This window comes from Podarcis muralis, chromosome 9 (genome assembly GCF_964188315.1).
Source record: "Podarcis muralis chromosome 9, rPodMur119.hap1.1, whole genome shotgun sequence".
NCBI lineage: Eukaryota > Metazoa > Chordata > Lepidosauria > Squamata > Lacertidae > Podarcis > Podarcis muralis.
Window position 1 is genome coordinate 62,413,099 of NC_135663.1, and position 25,797 is coordinate 62,438,895.

The following is a 25,797-nucleotide window of genomic DNA, read 5'->3' on the forward strand; positions in this document are numbered from 1 at the left end:
GCAGACACTTCCGGGTCACGTGGCCAGCGTGACAAGCTGCATCTGGCGAGCCAGCACAGCACACGGAAACACCGTTTACCTTCCCACCAGTAAGCGGTCCCTATTTATCTACTTGCACCCGGGGGTGCTTTTGAACTGCTAGGTTGGCAGGCGCTGGGACCGAGCAGCGGGAGCGCACCCCGCCGCGGGGAATTCGAACCGCTGACCTTTCGATCGGCAACCCCTAGGTGCTGAGGCTTTTACCCACAGCGCCACCCGCGTCCTGCACATAGGCAGGTAGTTGGGGATAATTCATACAAAGAGGGGGTGGTGCCAAACTGTTCTGTTCCTAAGTTTTTCTTCTCAAAGCTTCTTCTTCATCCTACTTTTCTCCAGTCAGGGCTTGCTTCTGGAACTAGTTTCAGGAGAAAAACTTTGCTTCAAACTTCTTCTAAGCAGCTGACATTTTAAACATGCAGGTCATAATGTTGTCACCACAAATCAGATGCTTAAGTAAAGTGTAATACAGTGGTACCTCGGGTTAAGTACTTAATTCGTTCCGGAGGTCCGTACTTAACCTGAAACTGTTCTTAACCTGAAGCACCACTTTAGCTAATGGGGCCTCCTGCTGCCGCTGCGCCGCCAGAGCACGATTTCTGTTCTTATCCTGAAGCAAAGTTCTTAACGTGAAGCACTATTTCTGGGTTAGCAGAGTCTGTAACCTGAAGTGTATGTAACCTGAAGCATATGTAACCCGAGGTACCACTGTATAGGCAGGGCAGAGCGTAGGAGCAAACTTGGGGCTCATTCTGTTCGTTCCCTGATTTCTTCTGTTTGTCCCCTGATTTGTAGTCACAGATCCAAGAGGTCTTAAAAATAATAATTATCCCACAACTTTCTCTGGGGAAACCCGTTGTTTACCTGCAGAAAATCTGATGAACACTTGTAAACAGTGGCTTTTCCTGTGCAAAGCGACGGGACAAAAAAAGAGAGAGGAATAATTTGTGTAGTTAAATGAAATCACAAGCAGGGTTTGAATTATAAGCAGTGGATTGAGGATGACAATAAATGTAATAGAGGAAATAGGTATTCGATATAGTTTGACATGTAAAGCAGCAGAATATGGGTGGAAAAAACACCACAGAGGTAAGGGTGGTATCACCTTGTTCATTTTGCAAGAATATTGAATTTGAAGTTAATGTGTTGAGGTTTTCAAAACTGAATGAGAATCTGTTATATATAAAAAAGAACCTTTTGGACTGCGACTAGATGGGACAAAAGGACGTGTGTTTAACAGAGGAAAAACTGAGATGTGTTTCAATTGGTATGTGTGTGTGAATGAAAGGAGACAGAGAGAAATAGGGTTTTCTTTTGGCTCATTTCCCTGCTCCTCAGTCCAAGGTGCACAGAGGACTGCCCCTACAAAATGTTCCAGTGTTAAACCAGCTATCCAAATAACACAAGATCAAAGCTAAATTTCACAGTGGAAAATGACAAAACAAGAAGAGCAGCAGGCATATATTCTCATCAATTGGAAAATGCTGTTTAAAGTCGAGAGGGTTTCTGAGCCCAGACCGAGAGAATGATTGACACGGTGGGCCCTCCCATAGGATCAAAGGCCCCCCACCTCGTTCACCCTCTCACACCCCTGCAAACATTTATTCTTTAACCTTCCTATTCCATAGGACACTCTGTTTTTTGTTTTTGTTTTGAGACTCTTCCTGGTTTTCAAAGGGAAGCCTGAATCTCTCTTGGGTGTGCAGAAGTAGTCACATGGCTGTTTGAATCCTTGCTCTGGTGTCTAATTGAATAGCTGACACTCTCCCCGAGGGCAAAGGATTAAGGAGAGTTAATAGCGTTCCCACTTTTTCCCTCCTGTGAAGATGGCTAAACAACTGCTTGAAGTCAACTTCTGCCTGCTCATATTTAAGACTTAACCTGGACATGTTCAGGCACATTTTGTGCTCTGCAAAATAACCCTGCTGTCAGCTGTAGGCATTTAAAAACCACCAAACAATTTCCCCTCCCCTCCCACCCCTTTGCACCCTGGAAACGATGAGACGACTTTGAAGGCAGCGGATATTGTTTTGTTTCGTTTTTTGATCTTCCTTTTGATTCTTTTTAAAGTTTACATCCACAGTTTTTGGGCTGGAAATAGTAATGACTGGAAAGCTTCAGCTTCATTCAGTCAACACGATGTTAGGAAGAATCACAGAATCATAAAATCATAGAATTGTAGAAACTGGAAGGGACCACAAGGATCATCTGGTCCAACATGGGGCTTCAACTCACAGCCCTGAGATTCTGCAGATGTTAAGAAGATGTTGAGAAGAAAAGTTTGTAATGGAACTCTTGATTAAATAGAGATTTAAATACAAAGGGTGCATTTTCATTACATGCTCACAGCAACGTAGCACATCTTTGGAATCCTAGGTCAACAGGTTCAAGTTATGGCACCGTACCACTGTGAAGCCATTACAGTGGTACCTCAGGTTACATACGCTTCAGGTTACATACGCTTCAGGTTACATATTCTGCTAACCCAGAAATAGTGCTTCAGGTTAAGAACTTTGCTTCAGGTTGAGAACAGAAATCATGCTCCAGCAGTGTTGCAGCAGCAGCAGGAGGCCCCATTAGCTAAAGTGGTGCTTCAGGTTAAGAACAGTTTCAGGTTAAGTACAGACCTCCAGAACGAATTAAGTACTTAATCCGAGGTACCACTGTACTGCGTTCTTGTTTCAATGACCCACAAATGGACCCTTTGGAGATGTGGGCTTTAGAGCTGATAAACTCATGGTCTGTTGTACTGTGGAGTCTTGGATTTCAGAGCAGATGTAGAGTTCCTTTCAGAAAAGATGATCTTAGTCCTTTGCATAGCATCTCTGATCACCTTACTTGCATGATTTCAAAGAAGCAAAGGTACCGGCGCTCTAGCCCACATTTATGGAATCTATCATGAGTTGAAGCAGGTTTCTTTTCTAAGTAAAGAGTGTAGCTTGGACCAAACAAGCAAGAAGCTCCATCAGTGATGTGAAAAGTCAAGGAAACTAATCATAAATATACTTTCTTTCACAACGGTTTCACCTTTATGATGGGTTTGCATTTCCTTTGCAAGAGAGCTAGCCAGTTGGCTACTGCAAAATAAGATATTTGTTATGTACTGAGTTGAATAGGATACAAAATGCAGCAGTCTGATTGGTCCTAGAACAATAGGATCCAAAATGCAGCAGTCTGATTGGTCCCAGAACAATAGGATTCAGAATACAGCAGTCTGATTGGTCCTAGTACAATGCAGCAGTATAATTGGTCCGCAGGAGCCACCCAATCCAGCTCCAGGTGGAAGTGAATCCACAACCTGATTGGCCTACAGGAGAATTCCGGAATTAGCTAATCATGTGCAGCCCATTGTGTAAATCATGTATATAAAGCAGATACTTTGAGGGGACTTTCATTCCTCCTCACCACTATGAGCTGAATAAAAAGCCTGAAATCCACTCTCGACTCTGAGTATATTTCAATATTTAACTTGGAAAATGGATTGGAAATAAAATAAAGACTGCTGATTCCACATAGGATTCCTCTTTGGGGGTCCCAATTCCCATACGCCCAGTCTAAATCAGAATATAGTAGTTCATCACATGCCCCCTTACTGGTGTTTAATTCAGCTACCCAAATCTTCCTCTACATTACTCCATTCCATTCCATTCCCACTTGGACTTCCATGTCTTTCTGCCATGTCCACCCAAATAGCATTGTGCTATTTGGGTGTTCTTCTCCCTTTTTAGATTTCCCCCTCTATTTTTTGTACTTTTCCAAACTGTGTGCTTCTCCCAAACCTGTTGATACCTCACTTGTGTGGTGTGTCATATTGGCTACATTAGCAACAGTATTCCCAGCCTATACAGCGGTAATCTGGGGAACAATTCCTTGATACCACATTGTGATACTCTTTTTTTGAAGAAAAAAAAAGACAACCTTAGACTGCTATGTGCCTCGCTAGAATGTAATAAAAATGTGCTGAATAGTACAAACAGGTTTCTGAGAAAGTGGAGGCACATGAACCTTTGCAGAAGTTTTAATTAATATTGTCAGCAGCCCTGAGGCTTACTTAGAAGCAGGTTCTGGTGAAATGAATGTTAAATAAGGTAAATGGGATTAGCTTAGAGTACCCATATTATTTTCTGAAACATGTATATTGAAGGGGACTTGTATAGCTTAATACTTGGATCAAGGGCTTGAAGTACCATCTGCTTAAATTGGTATCGTTGGTACACTGATGGTGTTTCAGTCCGCTTTAAATAAAGAGTTGGTGGTTAATAATAGGAAATGTAAAAGATCTGAACAGATTTGTATGACAATCTTTTTAGGAGTTGCATGCATGCATCAATTTATTGGTTGCCTTTGGCCTAGCCAATGTGTTGCCTTCCAGATGTTTTGTGTCACATTATTCATCAGACCCAGCCAGCATGTCCAATGGTCAGTGGTGATGATGCTTGTAGTCTACAGCAGTGTTTCCCAACCTTGGGCCTCCAGCTGTTTTTGGACTACAACTCCCATCATCCCTAGCTAGCAAGACCAGTGGTCAGGGATGATGGGAATTGTAGTTCAAAAACAGCTGGAGGCCCAAGGTTGGGAAACACTGGTCTACAGCATCTGAAAGGCACCACATGAGCTATTCTTGGATTGTATCATCAAGTAGAGACTTTTTGCGTGAACTAGCCATCACAGGTACCACTTCATTGCAACTCACTGCTCTTCTCTTCATAGAGTACATGCATTTATCTTGGGAGAGCGTGTGCAGGTTATCATGTTAGAGAAATTGAGCAATTCTGTGTGCCTATTTGAAACAACCCCTATTTTCTTTTAAAGGAGACTCCGAGGAAGAAAAGCCACCTCCCATCTCTCCATATGGGGAAACCTTCCTTGTCAGCTGCCCAGAAGACACAGTGAGTTGTCGTTTACTAGCAAAATTTCTTTTGTTCTAATGGGGTGCGGTGGAGATGATAAAAGCACATTATAGGCCCTGTAGGAACTCCTGTTAGCGAGATCTGTGAACTGCCCTAATACCTCTGGGTATAGGACAGCATATACATTCATAAAATAATAAAATTATCATCATCATCTGGGGCACCCAGTGCCAGACTGCAGAAGAGATTTTCTCAAGTGCAGAACTTCATTTTTGGCAGGTGCCACTACCAAGAAGGCCTTCTGCCTGGTTTCCTGTAACCTCACTTCTCACAGGGAGGGAACCACCAGAAGGCCCTCGGCGCTGGACCTCAGTGTCCGGGCAGAACAATGGGGGTGGAGACACTCCTTCAGGTATACTGGGTGAGGCTGTTTACCAAACATCCAATAGTCTCGGCCTGTGTTCTTTTTCTTGGTCACATAAGAGTGTGACAAAATATTGGGAGAAAGGAGTGGAACACTAGGAGTTGACTTATAAATTGCGTTACTTATTAGGAGGCCCACAAAGTTAAAAGAGACTGACTTTGTTTATATGGCACAATCTAGAAGACTGGACTCATTAAGACAGGGGAAGAAGAAGATAACAGAAAATTAGCTATGGTCGAAATGGGCGATTTGTACTCTGTTTAATTCAGCTAAGAAATGATGCATGCGTTTAGGGTGCCAGGGTTTTTGAACTGGGGAAGGAAGCTGCTCTTTGCTGTGTTGTGATGCCAGCGTTGTGGGTGGTCAGAGGGTGGCATGGCAGCAACTACTTCAGTAGGGACCAGGTGACATAGGGTTTCATTTGCTTCTGAAGAGCTACTGTCTTGTCAGTCTGGGTCCATGTTGCTCTTGGGGCTAGCCTTCACTTCTTGTTTCAGCCCAGCAAGGATAAAGATATCCACTGAAGGTTGATGTTTTCTACTGTATTCCTAAACATATATTCAGAATAAATGGATGCCTTGTTGAGTTTGCATAAAACCCAGATCCCACACAGTCATCGCTTTATGCAAGTTTCATTTGCAGGATTAATGACAGGGAAAATGATATGAAACTAAGATGGAGTTGCAGACAAGAGACAGCACTATTCACAGACAGGTTTTCCATGTGGTTAGATGTAAGACTGAAGAAGGATATTGGGCCAGACATGAAGAACAGAAGGTTTTAGTTTATCGGAGGGATGCCTGGAGAAACATATTAATGAGACACTGGGGAATTGGAGGAGGAAGGTGCATCAGTTGGAACTTAAGGCATTTGTCTGTGCTGAAAAATGAGCTAGGATGTTAGCGATACTGGGCTGTGATTTCAACCAAGAAAGAAGTCATCAGTGAGCAATGATTCTCCCCACCTCAAGGTTGACAGTCACAAAAAGCCTCTTGTTTAACATGCCGCCCTTTAAAGTGGTATATTTACGTGTCCTGAAGCATTACTTGAGATAGGATTTGCCCAGTTTGGTTTTTTTAGTTCCCCCACCCTCTATTCGGAAGTGCAAACCCTCTTACCCTTTTTTTAGCCAATGTGGTTCCTTCCAGATCTTGTTGGACTACAGTTCCCATTAGCTGGCATTGCCCGTGGTCAGAGATGATGGGAGTTGTAGTTCATCAACATCTGGAGGGCATCATGTTGGCTTTATTACAGACTGGTTTTGGAAATGTCCCTCAGAGGTTTGCTGCCTCGTCTGACGCAATCTCAAAATCCCTGCACTTGGATGTGTAGAACTAGTTTAGCAGTTATATATATTGTTGTTGTTGGCATCCGTCTGTCCCAGGAGACAATGGAAGAGTGTGCCTTGGGGGTAAAGTCAAACCATTGGAGAGTTGATCAGGTAGTTGATTATTTCCATGACATCTGATGGGAGAGCATTCCACAAGGCAGGCGCCACTACCGAGAAGGCCCTCGGAGCTGGACCTCAGTGTCCAAGCTGAACGATGGGGTTGGAGAAGCTCCTTCAGGTATACTGGGCTGAGGCTGTTTAGAGCTTTAAAGGTCAGCACCAACACTTTGAATTGTGCTCGGAAATGTACTGGGAATCAATGTAGGTCTTTCAGGACCAGTGTTATATTGTCTCGGTGGCCACTCCCAGTCACCAGTCTAGCTGCCGCATTCTGGATTACTTGTAGTTTCTGGGTCACCTTCAAAGGTAGCCCCACATAGAGTGCATTGTAGTTGTCCAAGTGGGAGATAACTAGAGCATGCACCACTCTGGCGAGACAGTCTGCCAGCAGATAGGGTCTCAGCCTGCATAACAAATGGAGCTGGTAGACAGCTGCCCTGGACACAGAATTGGCCTTCACCTTCATGGACAGCTGTAAGTCCAAAATGACTCCTAGGCTGTGCACCTGGTCCTTCAGGGGCACACTTACCCCATTCAAGACCAGGGAGTCCCTCACATCTGCCCACCTCCTGTTTGTGTTTCATGGGATAGAAACTTGAGGGATAGAAATCCTGTTGCATTACTGGAAGTCTCTTCTGCTTGTGCATGGACATCTCTGACAGCCTTTTAGCTCTCCAAAAATTACCCATTTAATTATTCAGCTTTGGAATCTCTATTTGCAGGAAAACTACGTCAAAGAACTTTCAAGCACACCAGAAGAGAACAGAGACGACGAAAACACTCTCGGGGAGAGCCTTCTGAACAAAACACGGTATTGGATTATAACTTTTGGTCAAACATCACACATACCTCTCTTGATTTAAATGCTTGGAATTAGAAGATGTGTAACAGAATCAGGATTTCGTGGGGGGGGGGTTTTAATACTGAGAAATTGCATCATGTTTACAACCTGTATACATTATTATTATTATTATTATTATTATTATTATTATTATTATTATTATTATTCATTTCAATGGATTTCTTTTTGCCTTGTATGGGAATAACCACAGGAAAGCAATGTGGTCTGGTTCTCGCACACCCCTGTGCTGCTTCTGCTCTCTTCTTCTTTCAGAAATCTCAGTTTTTCCTCATTCTTTGTGCTAAAGTGGAGGCCTGATGTTTCATAAGAAGCTGACAATGATCAAAAGTGTTCAGCTGCATAGGTGCTCCAACTTGATTTGGCCTACTGCTCCCTTTTCAGAAATAATAATAATTACTCAGCGCCCCCTGGAAACAGAAAGACGCGGTGACAAATTTGTGTCATTTTATGTAGCTATATTTCCATAGTAAAGAAAGATGTCATTGTAAATAAGACACCTTGAAGCTTGAAGTCATAAAATTATTTATTAAGCTCAACTGTAGCAACATTTGCATTACATACAAAAAATTAAGATAACGAAGGATAACATTAAAAATAATCCCAATGAGAAGGCTGAGCCTGGTGCACAGGCAAGCTGCAATCCACTTCCTGGGCCTGAGTGAAGTCCATTTTCTTACTTTCTTTTTACTTCCACCAGCCCCTTATTTTTATTCAATGCCAATTGCACCTGAGGATACTACCGCTCCCCCCCCCCCCCGATCATTGCAGTGCCCCCCGAGGGCAATATCACCCACTTTGGGAAACACTGCTCTAGGGAATCACTGCCAACCAAGGGAGGCACCTCTGAGCTGGTAAACCTGGTGTGGAAGTAAGCATCAGGGCTATTTCAAATATTTTTATTTTTTTCTGTTTGCCTCTTTAAGATATGCCTAGCGAAGCAGGGATAAAATGGCCCAAGGCACACATCTTTAATAATGGAATGGTCAGAGGGAAATTGTGCCGCGAGAAAGACTGGCTCTCCAGAACTCTGCTAGTTGTATATTTCAGACTAATATCCTCCCATTGCAAATACTAATATCTTGGAGTGTCTTTCCCCCGCTTCCCTGTACAAAGTGCCTGTCCACCTGAGCACACTTAAGGTAAAGGTAAAGGTACCCCTGCCCGTACGGGCCAGTCTTGCCAGACTCTAGGGTTGTGCGCCCATCTCACTCAAGAGGCCGGGGGCCAGCGCTGTCCGGAGACACTTCCGGGTCACGTGGCCAGTGTGACATCGCTGCTCTGGCGAGCCAGAGCCACACACAGAAACGCCGTTTACCTTCCCGCTTGTAAGCGGTCCCTATTTATCTACTTGCACCCAGGGGTGCTTTCGAACTGCTAGGTTGGCAGGCGCTGGGACCGAACGACGGGAGCGCACCCCGCCGCGGGGATTCGAACCGCCGACCTTTCGATCGGCAAGTCCTAGGCGCTGAGGCTTTTACCCACAGTGCCACCCACGTCCCTGTACAAAGTGCCTGTCCTCCCGAGCACACTTACTAGGATGTAATTTCCACCAAATTTGGTGGGGCTTGCGTTACAGTAAATATGCTTAGGAGCAGATCTAAGTGTTTACAAGATGAAAACTGGAGAAAAGTAACATTCACTTGGCGTTATTGCTTTCATCATTTTTTTTGTTTCAAAATAGTAGTAAATAGGGAAAATGCATGCTGATAATCCATGATCGCAGTCACTGGTACGACCACCCATAAAATAGGCCCTGTATTTATTATCATTGGGCGATATCCAACTAAGCAATTCTGCTAGCTCAAGCACTTTTCACTCTGCAAAGGAACTTATCTTCTCCTTATGTGCCCCCTAAATCTGCTCCAGAGGGTTGGGAGAACCCCCCAGAACATAGTTAGGGGGTTCACAGAAAGGGAAGAGGGAGAAGAAGTTCCACTGCGCAGCCAAAAGTACTTGTGCTAGTGGAACTGTTTAGTAGAAGTGGTACCTCTGGTTAAGTACTTAATTCGTTCCAGAGGTCTGTTCTTAACCTGAAGCACCACTTTGGCTAATGGGGCCTCATGCTGTCGCCACGCTGCCGGAGCTGCTGCATGATTTCTATTCTCATCCTGAAGCAAAGTTCTTAACCCAAGGTACTATTTCTGGGTTAGCGGAGTCTGTAACCTGAAGCGTATGTAACCCGCGGTACCACTGTATTCGTAGTGGTTTCTTTCTAGACTGATCTTCATTTGAAAAGCAACAATATATAAAACGATATAAAAATAAAAACCTTATGTAATCTTAAAACATTGGACATTATATTAGACAGCAGAGACCAACAATTGGTTGACAAAGTTCTAAATACAAGACATAGCAGGGATGTAGAATCATAGACATGAGCAAAAATATTGCCCTGCCCACCCTGTCTCCCCCCCTTTTTTTTTACTGTCATCCCAGTTCTTATTTTTGCCTGAAATTGATTGTACAACCCTGTAGGTATCTCAGAGTAGCCTGGGGTTTGTTTTATAGCTCTAGTTGGGCTTCAAGGCTTGTCTACTACTTCCAGTTTGGTCTGGGTGGTGGTGGGTGGCTCCTCCTACAGGACATGAGTGGCGCTGTGGTCTAAACCACTGAGCCTCTTGGGCTTGCCAATTGGAAGGTCGGCTGTTCAAATCCTTGCATTGGGGGTGAGATCCTGTTGCTCTGTCCCAGCTCCTGCCAACCTAGCAGTTCAAAAGCATGCCAGTGAAAGTAGATAAATAGGTACTGCTGTGGCAGGAAGGTAAACAGCATTTCCATGCGCTCTGGTTTCCATCACGGTGTTCTGTTGCACCAGAAGTGGTTTAGTCATGCTGGCCACATGACCCAGAAAGCTGTCACTGGACAAACGCTGGCTCCCTTGGCCTGAAAGTGAGACAAGCTCCACAACCTCATAGTCGCCTTTGACTAGTCTTAACACTCCAGAGGTCCTTTACCTTTATCTTTTTACCTGCAGGAGGAAACATATTTGCATGGCACAGCCTATATGTTTCAGCTGGAGGCAGCATCCATAACAGTTGTGACGTGGAGTCTTCCCAGGCTAACCTACTTCTCGAACCACAATTCCCCAGTTGACACCCCTTGCCATTTCTGCTTTGCACCCCCTTTGAGTGTTTTTGCCTAGCTGGAATGTTTCTTGGAAATGTGACATTGTTTGCCTGGATAGAAGCATATATGTGTGTGTCTGCGTGGGTGTGTGTAGAAACCAGCCCACTGAGGAAAGGTAAAATTTACATTTTTTGCTGTGGTCACTTGTGCCTCTGGCTCTGGAGTTTAGCCCTCAGCCTGGAAAAAGGGTTCTCTTATCTTTCAAAAGCACGGCGGACTTCAGCAGGTCTCTTTACGACATTTATGTGGGATGTTTTGTAGTTTTCATATGCTTGTTGTTCCGAATTAAATTGCAACGCCCTGTGGCAAAAGAGGAGGATTGATTGAAGTAGCGTTACTTTGTGTGTTTGCTTTCAGTACTCTTAATAATCAGAAGCAGAAAACCGCTGAAGATGTGGCGAACAATGAATTAGTAACCCAGGAGGATACGTTTGTACCGCCAAACAGATTTGCTGGGGAATCAGAATACTCTTCAGTGAAAGAACATGCTCAATATACACGGAAAGGGAAATATAAAACATCAAAGAGGTTCAGACGTGGGAAGCTCGACCTCAGTGCTAAGGAGCAGACATATTCTTCCCACCATGATGAATTGGCCAGTAGCCCCAGAGACTCAATATCACCCTATGCTTGCTTTTATGGTCCTTCAGGAAAGAAGGCTAAAGAAGGATGGCTGGATAAGTTGTCTCCTCAGGGGTATGTCATCTTCAACTCTGAGACTGTTACTTTCTTAATGGGACTTTGTAACATGTAAACAGTAGGTGACTGGTTCTGTTTGCTCTCCTTTTTGGGTAATCTGGGTAACCGGGTTCGCGTCTCCGCTCCTCCACATGCAGCTGCTGGGTGACCTTGGGCCAGTCACACTTCTTAGAAGTCTCTCAGCCCCACTCACCTCACAGAGTGTTTGTTGTGGGGGAGGAAGGGAAAGGAGATTGTTAGCCGCTTTGAGACTCCTGAAGGGGAGTGAAAGGCGGGATATCAAATCCAAACTCTTCTCTTCTTCTTCTTCTTTTTGTCTTCTGAAAAGCCTGTGAGGTTAATGGGCAGCGATAGCTTTGTAAGAAATGGTAGACAAACAGCACAATCCTAACCATGTCTCCTCAGAAATAAATCCAATTGAATCCAATGGGGTATGATCCCAAGTAACTGGGGATAGGATTGCAGCCTATCAGCAGACTCCACTTCGTGCTTACTCAGAAATACGCCCCTCTGTGGTCAGTGGGCAGTAGTGTGCAAAGGATTGCAGCTGATTGCTGTTATTGATATTAATTCTCTTTTTTGTAACATCTTTATTGAAAGTGCATAACTATATATGCACCAAACATGGTGAGATGCAAACAAAAAAGAGAAAAGGAAAAAGAGAAACAGAACCCGTGCAGAAGGAAAAACAAAGGGGGGAGGGGGGGAAAAACCCCAAACTGTATATTTTACAAGGTTGTTATTGTACTTCACCAGATCGTAACCTATTACAGTATTTGTAAGAATGGATTCCAAATATCATTGAATTTGCCCATGGCAAGTCTCTGCTAATATGCAAGTTGTCTGTATGTTGTGAGTTTGTATAAGTCTTCAATCCAATTGTAGAAGGGAGATACATTTTAATTTTTCCAATTCATCAGTATCAGTCTTTTTGCTGTGGTAAGGGCACAGAGAGTCCACTCGTATTGTCCTTTTGTAAGGTTCCATGTACTGGGTATATAATTCAAGAGGATATTTTGCTCTGTAAAGGTAATGTTGTTCCATACAGTTCTGCTGATGGTTTCAGGTACCTTCTGCCAAAAACTCTTTCAATATAGGACAATGAAAAAACATGTTTTAGAGGAGCATTATCCCTGTTGCATCTCCAACAGTTAGATACCTTAGATAGCCCTTTTAAAAACAATTCTTGTGTCTTTATTTTTAGATCTTCTTATGATTTACGTGGAAATTGTTTCAATTTGGTTGTGTACTTTCTGATGTGTTTTATTTTTTTGCATTTTTATGTTTGTAATTATGTAAACCTTTTAATGTTGTAAGCCTCCTTGAACATGGTTTTAATGATGGAAAGGCGGCATACAAATAAAATGATGATGATGATGATTCATCGGAACCATTGGTGTTCCACCTTCCCAAATAACTTTTTTTTTCTTTTTCTTGATTTGTACACAGAAAACATGTGTTTCAGAAGCGCTGGGTAAAATTTGACGGTGAAAGCATTTCTTATTACAATAATGACAAGGTAAGTTTGCACTGGTCAGATAATATGTACTTGGTTAAACCTGTTAGTGTGTACAGTCGTACCTTGGAAGTCAAACAGAATCCGTTCTGGAAGTCCGTTTGACTTCCAAAACAGTTGGAAACCAAAGCGCAGCTTCTGATTGGCTGCAGGAAGCTCCTGCAGCCAATCAGAAGCTGTGGAAGCCCCGTCAGACATTTGGCTTCCAAAAGAGTGTTTGAAAACTAGAACACTCACTTCCAGGTTTTGATCGTTCGGGAGCCGATTTGTTCGGGAGCCAAGTAGTGTTTGAGATCCAAGGTACGACTGTACTTAGTTGCAGCTTACTGGTTGTACAAACTTGGGGGAATATTGCACACCTTTCAATTCTGCTAAATATGCATTGAAGGACGAAAGAAGCAGTTGCCATAACACAGCGGTGGGAAACCTTTTTCAGCCCAAGGGATGCACTTCCTAATGGGCAACTTTGCGGCAGCTGTATTCCAGTGGTGTGTGAGCACTGGCCAAAGTGGATGCAGCCAAAGAGATGACTTTCAACTTCAGTAGACTAGGCCATACTCCAGCCACGCAAAGGACAGAGGCTTCTACACACACCTCCCTCTGTCCAAGCAGGCAAGAAGCACTATCAAGAAGCATAGTTTAAGGGCATTTTTCAGCCAAAGCACTCAAGCAAGTCAAGGATCAGGGCTGGGGAAAGTTTAGAGGACTGACTAGAGAGGTCTGGACTTGAGCGACTTTGCTCTTGGGCTTGAGGTTCTCCACCTCTGCCATAGTGGGTGGCAGCCCTATAAACCTACGTTTTTTGTTCGTTAAAAACATTTATACCCATCCGCTTGAGGAGACTCCAGATGCTAGCTTACAATTGCAAAATCACACACATGGTTATTCAGAAAAATACTGTAAAAACAGCACTAAAATACAATCCTGGGCTGTAGGATTTTATGCCCTACTAATAATTGTAACTGGGACGCGGGTGGCGCTGTGGGTTAAACCACAGAGCCTAGGGCTTGCCAATCAGAAGGTTGAGGGTTCGAATCCCCGTGACGGGGTGAGCTCCTGTTGCTTGGTCCCTGCTCCTGCCAACCTAGCAATTCGAAAGCACGCAGTGTGAGTAGATAAATAGGCAGGAAGGTAAACGGTGTTTCCGTGCGCTGCTCTGGTTCGCCAGAAGCAGCTTAGTCATGCTGGCCACATGACCCGGAAGCTGTCTGCGGACAAACACCGGCTCCCTCAGCCAGTAAAGCGAGATGAGCGCCGCAACCCCAGAGTCGTCCGCGACTGGACCTAACGGTCAGGGGTCCCTTTACCTTTAATAATTGTAACAGTCTCATTCTTTGTTCACATGTTGGAAAAGGAACCTCTCTTATGGTTTCATTTTAAAGACTAGTTGAAAGCATTGTTCTGTAGCAGTTGAGACACTGATGTGATTTTAAGTGTGTGTGTGTGGCAATTGTTTAAAATTTTGATTAAAGGATGCATTTCAAAACTGGGAAGGGGAGAGATTGTGGAATCCTCAGTAGCTTACACTTACCTGTGCTGGATATTTTCACTGTGACTGTAATGCAGCAGCAGTACCAAATTCAGACAGTAGATGCCTGCAGACACCAGTACATAATTTCTGGCAGGAGAGCTGCCAGAAATTTTATAATCAAGCGAGTCCACTATGCTGAAATACACAGCAATGATGCTTCGTGTATGGCAACCAGTTTTACCCTGAGAAAAATAACAAAGTAAATGTAGTGTACAATAACCCCCACATACATAGCGGTTGTTGTTATTGCTGGTAGGAAATGCTGAGTTCAAGCTGGTAGTTCTGCTCATGCAACTACTTTCGCTGTAAGACAAAACAGCCATTCTGCTGCAATTTTTCCATTGCACTTTGAGCTCATCTCTTCTGCTGTACAACATTTTTTGGACCTTTTAAACACATAATAATAATAATTTTTTATTTATACCCCGCCCTCCCCAGCCAAGGCCGGGCTCAGGGCGGCTAACAAGCAATAATAAAAACAAGTTGAATGAATACAACTTAAAAACAAGATTAAAATACAACATTAAAATATTGAAACATTAAAATATTAAAATGCAGCTTCATCACAGGAGGAGAAAGGAAAAAGAAAGAGGGGGAGGGAATCAAATTGGCTCCAAGCCAAAGGTCAGGCGGAAGAACTCTGTTTTACAGGCCCTGCGGAAAGAAATCAGATCCTGCAGGGCCCTGGTCTCATGAGGCAGAGAGTTCCACCAGGCCGGGGCCAGTGGTGAAAAGGCCCTTCAGAAGTTTTCCATGCACATTGTAGCATGAATGAGTAGGGTAAGGTCAATTAGTCCAAGCCCCTGGCACCCACACATACAGTGTGAACATCTCCAAGGAGGGAGACTTAGTGTGTGTCCTTCTGTACACAAAGATTCCCTCTCTGCAGACATTTACGCTGTATGTGACAACATCAGCTGGTAGAACCTGTTGGTGTGGCCTACTCATGTGTAGGTACGGCACATGAGCAACACCCTGAAAGGGGCTAGGCTGATTGTGATTGGAGACTCTCCTTTTTGCAGGCCGTATCAAAAATTACGCTTTGCCATTGGTGCCATTAGTTCAAATAGGGCTTTTCAAGTGAGACTAACTTGTACCTTCATAGACTCTTTTTGTTGCATTTGATACAGGAAGTGTACTCTAAGGGAATAATCCTCCTCTCTGCTATGTCTACAGTCAGAGCCCATGGGGACAACAAACTTGAAGTTGTTACAGCGCACAGGGTATTTGTCTTCAGGGCTGAAAAGGAAGGTAAGATGGATGTATTTAAGGGCCATAGCTGGTTCATTCTGTTTTTCTGTTTGGTTCCAAGTGTTCCATGTGCCGGGTTGCATATTTTGTGGATGATATTTCTTAAGAAGCTAAGGAGGCTTTTATTCCAGTTCAAGGATTACAACTTTATCCGAAGTCCAGAACAAAATGGGAACAGTCGATTGGTGATTTCCTTTGAGATGCTTGCTCTGTATAAGTCTAACATTTATTCCTGTAATGAACTCAAGAGGTTCTGGTCATATTGAGTTTTGTATCTTTCAGGAAAAGACACATGCAATTTGTCACCAAGCCCTTGAGTAGCTCGTCTTATGAGTCATTATGGTCTTATGAGACCAACAGATAATGTCTAGATCTACTGTACAGCTACTGTACAGTTGACCTCTGTCTTTGAGGGATTTTTCCATAGCCCAACAGTTATTTTAAGACATCTTTATAAATTTGGCAGTCGTCAGCATTCTAACTTGGGTTGGATAAAGATCAAAGGAACATTGGTGAACTCAGATGGTCCTTTAGTAAGTGCTGTACTGCAATGGTTCTCATAATATTGCAATAACCAGGCGCTACCTGAAACATATGGCTGTAACTGAAAACAGCAACTTTACATCTCCTCCTCATCTCTCTTGATAACATGTTCCAAAGCAAGGGAAATGAAGATGGTAAAAATAGTGTTAGGGCTTGTCGTTGGACATCTGATGAGGCCCATTGCCAAGTCCCAGAGCTCCCAAATCCTTTTGGTAGTACACCTTCCTGTCTGTTCACTGTCCTTTTCTGTGAGAGGTCAAAGCTGGCAGTAGCCAAGAGGTCAAATGGGTCCTCTGAGTCAGGAGCACTTTCAGGACCTTGGACAGTTCACAGGCTTCTGCTGAAGCAGCTATACAGGCTTCTGCTGAAGCAGCTATTCTTACCTGCACTGATGATAGTCATTGTTTGGATGGGGGGCTTTTATCCATTTCCGCAGTCACACAATCAATCAGTCAGTAGCTGAACTGGGTTCCACACAGTCACAAAAACAAATTGACTGAAAAAGCCTCGAAAACAAAAAAAAATGCAAAATAAATAGCAAAATCAAAAGCGCCAAATACAGTCGTACCTTGGTTCTCGAACTTAATCTGTTCCAGAAATCGGTTTGACTTCTGAAATGTTTGAAAACCAAGGGGCGGCTTCTGATTGATGAAGGCGCCCTGGAAACAATAGCCAACCGCCGCATCGGACGTTCAGCTTCTGAAAAACGTTCAAAAACCGGAACACTTACTTCTGTGTTTTCTGTGTTTGGGAACCAAGGCATTTGAGAACCAAGGTACCACTGTATATGTTCGCTCCATATATGTCTCTCCATAGGAGCTGGTTGGCTGGTAAAGGGTCCTTGCCTTATTTTATAGTCTTTGGCCCCTCCAGGGCTGGGAAAAAGAGAGTCTGGATAGTGCAAATAATAATCTCTGGTCATGTAAAGTCTGAATAATAATTTTTGACTACAATATAAGAACGAGGAACAAGGAACAATATACATGAGAGGACTAACAATGTGCAAAACTCTAGTGTATAGCCATGATAGAAAAGTAAAGTAGCACTTTCAAGACTTTTTATGAAATGGTTTTAGTTTCTTGGGACCTTTTTTAGCACGTATTAACACCCCTTAAAAGCTGTGCTTTCTGCCATCTGGTGTGAGTCACCGTTCAGTACAGCACTGACAAAGAGCAATATGAAGTTGATGGCTCGGGTGTGAAGATTGAAGAAAATCTGGTTTAGGTTTTCTTGTGACTTACACACATATAGATAGATAAATACAGATAATACGTTGTCATTTTTTGGCAGTGTTTCCAGCCACTTTTTTTTAGATACCGAAAGCAGGGCTTAAGCTCAGCAAAGGAGCGCCGAGCAATTTCTTCTCTGTTCATTTATTAACCTTTCGCGTGTGTGACGCAGAATCAATATGGAAGATGATTGTACAGGTTGAATTATTTATGGAGTGTGCGCGCGCGAAATCTGATGGCCATAGAGTATTAAGAGGGGAACAAGAGTTGAAACATTTCAGCTAGTTACCTCTTGAACATTCTACTGGCAAAAGGTGAATCACACAGGAAGATGGAGGAGCCGTTAACCTAAGCACTACTTGGATGTGAATTCATTCATGGAAATAACATGTAAGGTCAGCGTACTGGAGTACCACTTGGGTCCAGAGAACTGAGGAGGCTGGGTGTGACTGACTGGGGCTTTGCTATGTTTATAGCACTCAGGGACGTGGGTGGCGCTGTGGGTTAAACTTGCTGATCAGAAGGTCAGCGGTTCGAATCCCCGCAACAGGGTGAGCTCCCGTTGCTCGGTCCCAGCTCCTGCCAACCTAGCAGTTCGAAAGCACATCAAAGTGCAAGTAGATAAATAGGTATCACTCCGGCGGGAAGGTAATCGGTGTTTCCGTGTGCTGCTCTGGTTTGCCAGAAGCGGCTTAGTCATGCTGGCCATATGACCCAGACGCTGTCTACGGACAAGCGCCGGCTCCCTTGGCCTATAGAGCGAGATGAGCGCGCAACCCCAGAGTCGGTCATGACTGGACCTAACGGTCAGGGGTCCCTTTACCTTTATGTTTATAGCAATGCACAAAGGCCCTATGAATCATAGAATCATAGAATCTTAGAGTTGGAAGGGACCCCAGGGGTCATATAGTCCAAGTCCCTGCAATGCAGGAATCTCAGCTAAAGCATTCATGACAGATGACCATCCAACCTCTTCTTAAAAACCTCCAAGGAAGGAGAGTCCACCATCTCTAGTAGGAGTCTGTTCCGCTGCTGGACAGCTCTTACAGTCAGAAAGTTATTCTGAATGCTTAGTCAGAATCCCCTTTCTTGCAACTTGAAGCCATTGGTTTGAGTCCTACCCTCCAGGAGGAGGAAACAAGCATGCTCCCTCCTTGATGAGAATTGCTGCTGTAGTGGTTTGCCTGGTGAGTTGGAGAAAGGAAACTGGATGGCTGACCAGGCAGGCAATGAGGAAGGGACTGTTGTCTTTTTTTGCAACCTTTTCTTTGAAGAAGTCTTCTCATAGAGGTTTCCATTCTACTGATACCTGGCAGTGCCACTGGGGGAGAAGGCAATCTTACAACCCAACATTACTGAATGCCTTCCTTTTGAGTTTGCCTGGCCCCTGGCTGAGGACTTCCATTGTCAAGTATAAACCCAGCTTTTCCAGAAGGCGTTTCTTCTCGTTGATTGGATGCATGCAGAATTTTTCCTTTCCCCATTAAGTTAGCTATAGAATTGGAGTGTTGTCTGCCTTCCTCATTAAGATGTGTTGTGTGCTGTGGCCTTTTTGCAATGATAGTTGCAGTTAGTCTTTGTTGTTGTTGTTTTGCTGCCCAAAGTAGCTAATATGTGCTGGCACTTGTTTGTTTGTTAAAGGTGGACATAATTTCATTAGTGTTTATAGCCATTTAAGCCAAAAGATTTATATTTAAATATGCCATTAAAACCAAAGAATCACAATTGGCTAATGTTTATTATAGTACCCACAAATCTGTTAAAGCAGCTGCTGCTGCTGCTGCTGCTGCTGCTTCTTCTTCTTCTTCTTCTTCTTCTTCTTCTTCTTCTTCTTCTTCTTCTTCTTCTTCTTCTTCTTCTTCCTCCTCCTCCTCCTCCTCCTCCTCCTCCTCCTCTTCCTCTTCCGCTCCTTCTCCTTCTCCTTCTCCTTCTTCATTTAATTTCTACACTGCTTTATACTTCAGAAAAGATATCAAAGTGGTTTGCAACCTACATGAAAACATCAAACTAAGCTATCTAGAATAAAACATCAGTCAAGAAAGTCAAATATAAAGTATACATTCAAAGCAGCATAATTAATGGGAAAGTAAAGTATTATGCTAAAGATTTCAACGTAAAACATTAAAAAGAGGGCAGTCGGACACAGAATGCACATTTAACTCAGCAAAGTTAATTTTTTATCTTAAACCTTTCAGAAGAAAACATTACTAAGTGAAGTCTAATAAAGAGTGTACATTTAAAACAGCATCATTAGCAAGATATTAAAATATTATCATAGGCTGCTGTTGCTGTCGATCCTGCCAATGGTGGCTGTGGAAGCTCAGGACTGATGATCTGAGTCTGCACTAAGAGACAGCCAAGACGGATCTCTGGCCTCTTCAGCAGCCTCAGCTTTTGTAGCTGGAGTCAGTGCAGACCTTATTTCCCTATCCTTCTTTGCTGCAACCAGATGATCTATGAAAATTGCAACTGCGAAAGTGCTCTATTGATATGGTCAATAGAAACATAGAGAAAGGGGACTCAGAAGCACATATCTCCTGTGATTAGGAGAAAAACACACACACAATATGGCTCTATTCATGGAAGACAAAGTCCTTATTCATAAATCTTCCCCTCTGACATTGTGTTGGTCACACAAGTAGACCACTACTATGAAAAGATATTTCAGGAGAGGAGATACTTACTCGTCTAAGTGGCATTTATTGCAACATACCAGTATATTATGGAATGAATTGTGTCTCACATGCCTAGTTCAAAGGACACAATACATCTGCAGGATTACTTATGTTTCAAGTTCATTTTTCCACCTTATTTCCAGACGAATGTCCTGCCTTTCAACATTGTGTCCCCAAAGCTTATGTCGGTGTTGTGAAACAATGTCATAAGCAAAACATTTTAAAAATTCAGCATTAAAATCGTGTTGAATAGTTGCTTGCAATGAGTAGTTTTTGAGCCATTTTCTTCCCTTTTCTTTTTTTAGATGAAAGAAATGACTGGATTGCTACAATACTCAGAGCTATGCAGTCGCAACCTGAAATCTCTCAAGTGAGAACCGGTGTCCCTCCTGAGAAAAGCGGGTATCTGGAACTGAAAGGATACAAAGCCAAAATCTTCACCTTGCTGCAAGGAAACAATGTGTGGATCTGCAAAAACGATCAGGTAAAATATCTGGCTTTTCTCCCCCCCCCCAACCTGAATTGTAATCAGTAATCGTATTAGTGCTTCAGATGAAAATGATGTATATTATTTCTCAAACTTTACATGCAGAATGACAGTGGCATTGTGCTTCTTATGAGAAAACATGGTTTGCGGGTGAACAGGCCCTGCATTAAATCTCACTTGCATCCATGGATTTTCATCTGATAGTCTTGTTGTTGTCATTTAGTCATTTAGTCGTGTCCAACTCTTCGTGACCCCATGGACCAGAGCACGCCAGGCACTCCTGTCTTCCACTGCCTCCCACAGTTTGGTCAGACTCATGTTTGTAGCTTCGAGAACACTGTCCAACCATCTCGTCCTCTGTCGTCCCCTTCTCCTTGTGCCCTCCATCTTTCCCAACATAGGGTCTTTTCCAGGGAGTCTTCTCTTTTCATGAGGTGGCCAAAGTATTGGAGCCTCAGCTTCATGATCTGTCCTTTCAGTGAGCACTCAGGGCTGATTTCCTTAAGAATGGATAGGTTTGATCTTCTTGCAGTCCATGGGACTCTCAAGAGTCTCCTCCAGCACCATAATTCAAAAGCATCAATTCTTCTGCGATTAGCCTTCTTTATGGTCCAGTTCTCACTTCCATACATCACTACCGGGAAAACCATGGCTTTAACTATACGGACCTTTGTTGGCAAGGTGATGTCTTAGATAAACCTGTTTTCCACTACTCCATATGTGAAACTACGATAATCCGGCAAAGAACTGTGTGCCAGCAGAAGAGGCGGCCTGTTTAAATACAGGATGAGTGGCCCTGAGTGAAGCCCTCAAGCCCAGTCAGGTCCATCCCTCTCCCAGGTTCCCACCCCTATGCCTGCCTGCCATTGGCCAATTCAGCAATTGGGCAGAATTCAAACTTCCCCGGCCATTGGGAGGGCTGTGTGGCCTTCCAGCCAGGAATTCCACCAGCTAGGCAGTTCCTGCTGGGGAGGACCAGGGCGAGGTGCCGCCAGCCTGCAACACCACCACACCTTAGAATGAGGATAATTCTGATAAGGCCAGGAAAGGTTTGCAGCAATGTATTTTTGATGGATGAAGGAGATAAGAATTCAAATGCAACTGAAATATTAGAAGTGCTGTGTGTATATATAAATCTCGATGTAAAAAGGTAAAGGACCCCTGGACGGTTAAGTCCAGTCAAAGGCGACTATGGGGTTGTGGCGCTCATCTGGCTTTCAGGCCAAGGGAACTGGTGTTGATTCACAGACAACTTTCATGTGGCCAGCAGGACTAAACTGCTTCTGGCACGACAGAACACTGAGACGGAAACCAGGGCATACGGAAATGCCGTTTACCTTCCCGCCGCAGCGGTACCTATTTATCTACTTGCACTGGCGGGTTTTCGAACTGCTAGGTTGGCAGGAGCTGGGACGGAGCAATGGGAGCTCACCTTGTCATGGAGATTCAAACCACCGACCTTGGGCAAGCCCAAGAGGCTCAGTGGTTTAGACCACAGCAGCACCCATTATATATATCTGGAGGAAGGCACTCACCTTTGTGGCGGAGCATATGCTTTGAACACAGAAGGTCGTAGATTCAATCTCCAGCATGCCCAGGGGGAAAAACCCCATACAGAGAGGTTAGGGAAGATCACAGCCTAAGACCCTGGAGAGTCCCTCCCAGTCATCATAGACACTATTGGTCTGACTTGGTATAATGTAGGCTTTGCAGTCCTAAAGTAATGGCATACAGCTGCTAGGTGGGTTACATTCAGTAAGGGCCTTTTTAACATTGCTTTCTTCCCACTGATAGCATTATGAGTGAGGCCTTTATTTATTTATTTATTTATTTATTTATTTATTTATTACAGTGGTACCTCAGGTTACAAACACCTTGGCTTACAAACACTTCGGGTTACAGACTCGGAAGTAGTACCTTGGGTTAAGAATTTACCTCAGGATGAGAACAGAAATCGCGCGGCGGCAGTGGGAGGCCCCATTAGCTAAAGTAGTACCTCAGGTTAAGAACGGTTTCAGGTTAAGAACGGACCTCCGGAATGAATTAAGTTCATAACCAGAGGTACCACTGTACTTAAATCAATGTCCCGCTGTCCCCCTCCACAAAGGTGTACCTCGAAATGGCTTATTTTTAAAACAGACATTAAAAGACAGATTATCAGACTAAAAACAGCGGCATAGAAACAAGGCCAAAAAGAGCAACACTCTGAGTGCTCTCACTTACTATGCTAAGCAGCAACTGAATCCAAAGCTTGATTTAAGAAGGAAAATGTTCAATATTTTCTGGTGTAACACATGTAAAGAGGAATTTAACCTCTTGTGACAAGGAGTTCCTCATTAAGGGGCATCGCAACAGAGAAAGCCCTCTCATGCGCTGCCATCAACCTTGCCTCAGAACGCAGTCACCCACAAAAGAGCAGATTCACATAAGAGGAGTTGGTAACTTAGTAAGGTAAGCTTCATCCTAGCCTGTTCTCTGATTTTTTGCTTTCCATACATCACTAAATATTGGCCAAATGCTTCCTTGGCCAAATTCTGAGGCAGGGATGGGGAACCTGTGATCTCTCTTTGATGCTGGGCTGCAACTTCCATTATCCCTGACCATTGCCCATGTTGGAGAGGTAGAATGGAGTTAGAATCATAGAATCATAGAATCATAGAGTTGGAATAGACCACAAGGGCCATCGAGTCCAACCCCCTGCCAAGCAGGAAACACCATCAGAGCACTCCCGACATATGGTTGTCAAGCCTCCGCTTAAAGACCTCCAAAGAAGGAGACTCCACCACACTCCTTGGCAGCAAATTCCACTGTCGGACAGCTCTTACTGTCAGGAAGTTCTTCCTAATGTTTAGGTGGAATCTTCTTTCTTGTAGTTTGGATCCATTGCTCCGTGTCCGCTTCTCTGGAGCAGCAGAAAACAACCTTTCTCCCTCCTCTATATGACATCCTTTTATATATTTGAACATGGCTATCATATCACCCCTTAACCTCCTCTTCTCCAGGCTAAACATGCCCAGGTCCCTTAGCCGTTCCTCATAATGTTGAGTTCATCAACATCTCATCAGTTTGGAAATAGAAACATTTCTTCTTCTTCTTCTTCTTCTTCTTCTTCTTCTTCTTCTTCTTCTTCTTCTCTAAACTCCCATCAGCCCCAGCTAGCATGGCCCATAGCCAGGGATGATTGGAGTTGTATCCATACAACATAGAACCAAAGACTCCCATCCCTGGAATATATCTTAGATGCCATTAGAGGTATCTAGGATTTTTATTTATTTTTTCTCCTAGAAAGAGGTAGTATATTCTGTTGATTGATACTTGGGCAAGTACACGGAGTGTTGTGAGAGTGTTGAAATCCTCATCTATCCGGGAACTATTCCCATGGTGTCTCCCATAGGTTTATTTTAATGGTAGCGTTAAGACATCTGTCTAGACTAATAACAGTGTTTGAAAGCAGAAGAGGTCAAGTTGATATACTGATGGCTTTTAAATTTGATAGGTAAAAGTCCAAAAGTATATTGCAGCATTTTTAAAAAAAAAAAGTATGAAGCTAAACATAATCCGATGTCCATTCCAAAGTTTATTGATAGTGCAACTTCATGTCTGAGGTTAATTTCAAACTTCAAAGTTTTTGATAGGGTAAAATCTTCTGACACAGAGAGATTTCTAATCTGAGCACAGTCTGTTAAGTACCGTATGAATTCATTAGTCGCTTTTCAGAGCTAAAAATGGAACTGACACAAAAACAACAGTCCACATTATATAAGAAAAGAAAGCAAAATGCTCTATTAAAATCATATATGTACATTAAAATAATTTTTATATTGCGATGTAGCTAAACCAGCATGCTTAGTGAAGTTCTTATCTGTGTGAGCAGGCCAGATATAGAATTTATGTTTTCATAAACATAAATGATAAAGCAAATGGATCACATGACTGTAACCCCTCCATGCTTAGCATAGAAGGAAGCAAGGTTATTTCATATCAAGCTCTGAAAGTAGATGAGTTGAGGCAAGTAAAATCACATGAATATATCGAAAATGCTTATGTAACTTAAATATATATCAAACGGCGTTAAAGAGGTTTTGATTTTAGCCACATTCAATCTATAAGAGATAAATTAAACTTATCTCACTGATGCCAAAGCAAGATAATCTAAAAATCACAGAGCAATTTACCCTTTATTCTGTGTTGTCCAGAGGAAGCACCATTATTTTGGATCCTCTTCCCAATCAGGGGCAAATAAAAGCCGCTTTTACCTTCTCATGCTATATTACGTGAACAAAGGTATACAATATGTGTTTAAGGCTATTCACATGTACTGCAAAACACTGAACTCTCAAGCTTTCCCCCTGTCCTTGTAAGCTAAGGTCAGAAACTTCTAATCTTCATTTGCAGCCAAACCTAATTGTTTTGTCCAAAACAGGCAGTCTATGGTTTGTGTAACTTTATAGCAGCAGTAATGCAATCCATGGTTTGTGATTTGCCCTTCTGGTTTGTGAGCATACAGTGGGTTTGTGGGAATCATCCTTTGTTGAGTTTGGACAAAGCGGACAGCTATGGCTTGCTACATACTGAGATCAAAAGTTTCTATTCCTGGCATGGGAAGGTAAGAAATAAAGGAGGGAGCATCATGCTTGCTTTCTGCCTAGCAAAGAACCTCCCCCCCACTCGTTTTCTTCCAGATCTTATACTGCATATAACACTAATGTCTCACAACAAATGTAATAGATCTGTAGAAAATACAACCTGAAAAAGAGACAGTGCATGTACTTTTGTAAACTAATTTTTAAATTATTATTATTATTATTATTATTATTATTATTATTATTATTATTATTAAGAACCTCTGAGATTTGCTTCCAAAAACGGGGATCACCCATCACTCTTTTTCTCTGAATCCTATGTATAACAAAACTGCAACACCCATAGGAATTTATGCAATCTCCATTTTGTGACTGAATCTAGATTTGGAACCTTATGGCTATCAATCAAAGCAATTTATTCTTCTTTTGATGCCTCCCCTTTCCTCACTGCTTTGGAAAACATCAAGCCTGACAGAATTTTTTTGGAGAACTCAGTTTTTCTCAAAATATTGTGCCCTTTTAGTTGGTCCTAATG

General features: G+C 43.1%; 1 protein-coding gene across 3 annotated transcripts in view; it reads left to right on the forward strand.

The window, feature by feature from the left end:
* Window positions 1–25,797, forward strand: part of ARAP2 (ArfGAP with RhoGAP domain, ankyrin repeat and PH domain 2) — a 133,271-nt gene that overhangs the window by 23,414 nt on the left and 84,060 nt on the right. For all 3 annotated transcript variants that reach the window (XM_077934400.1, XM_077934397.1, XM_028743802.2), the window contains 6 exons: window positions 4,849–4,925; window positions 7,483–7,571; window positions 11,106–11,444; window positions 12,897–12,966; window positions 15,625–15,745; window positions 20,498–20,676. In XM_077934400.1, coding sequence (XP_077790526.1) covers window positions 4,849–4,925; window positions 7,483–7,571; window positions 11,106–11,444; window positions 12,897–12,966; window positions 15,625–15,745; window positions 20,498–20,676 — 875 coding nt within the window. The remainder of the gene's footprint in view (window positions 1–4,848; window positions 4,926–7,482; window positions 7,572–11,105; window positions 11,445–12,896; window positions 12,967–15,624; window positions 15,746–20,497; window positions 20,677–25,797) is intronic.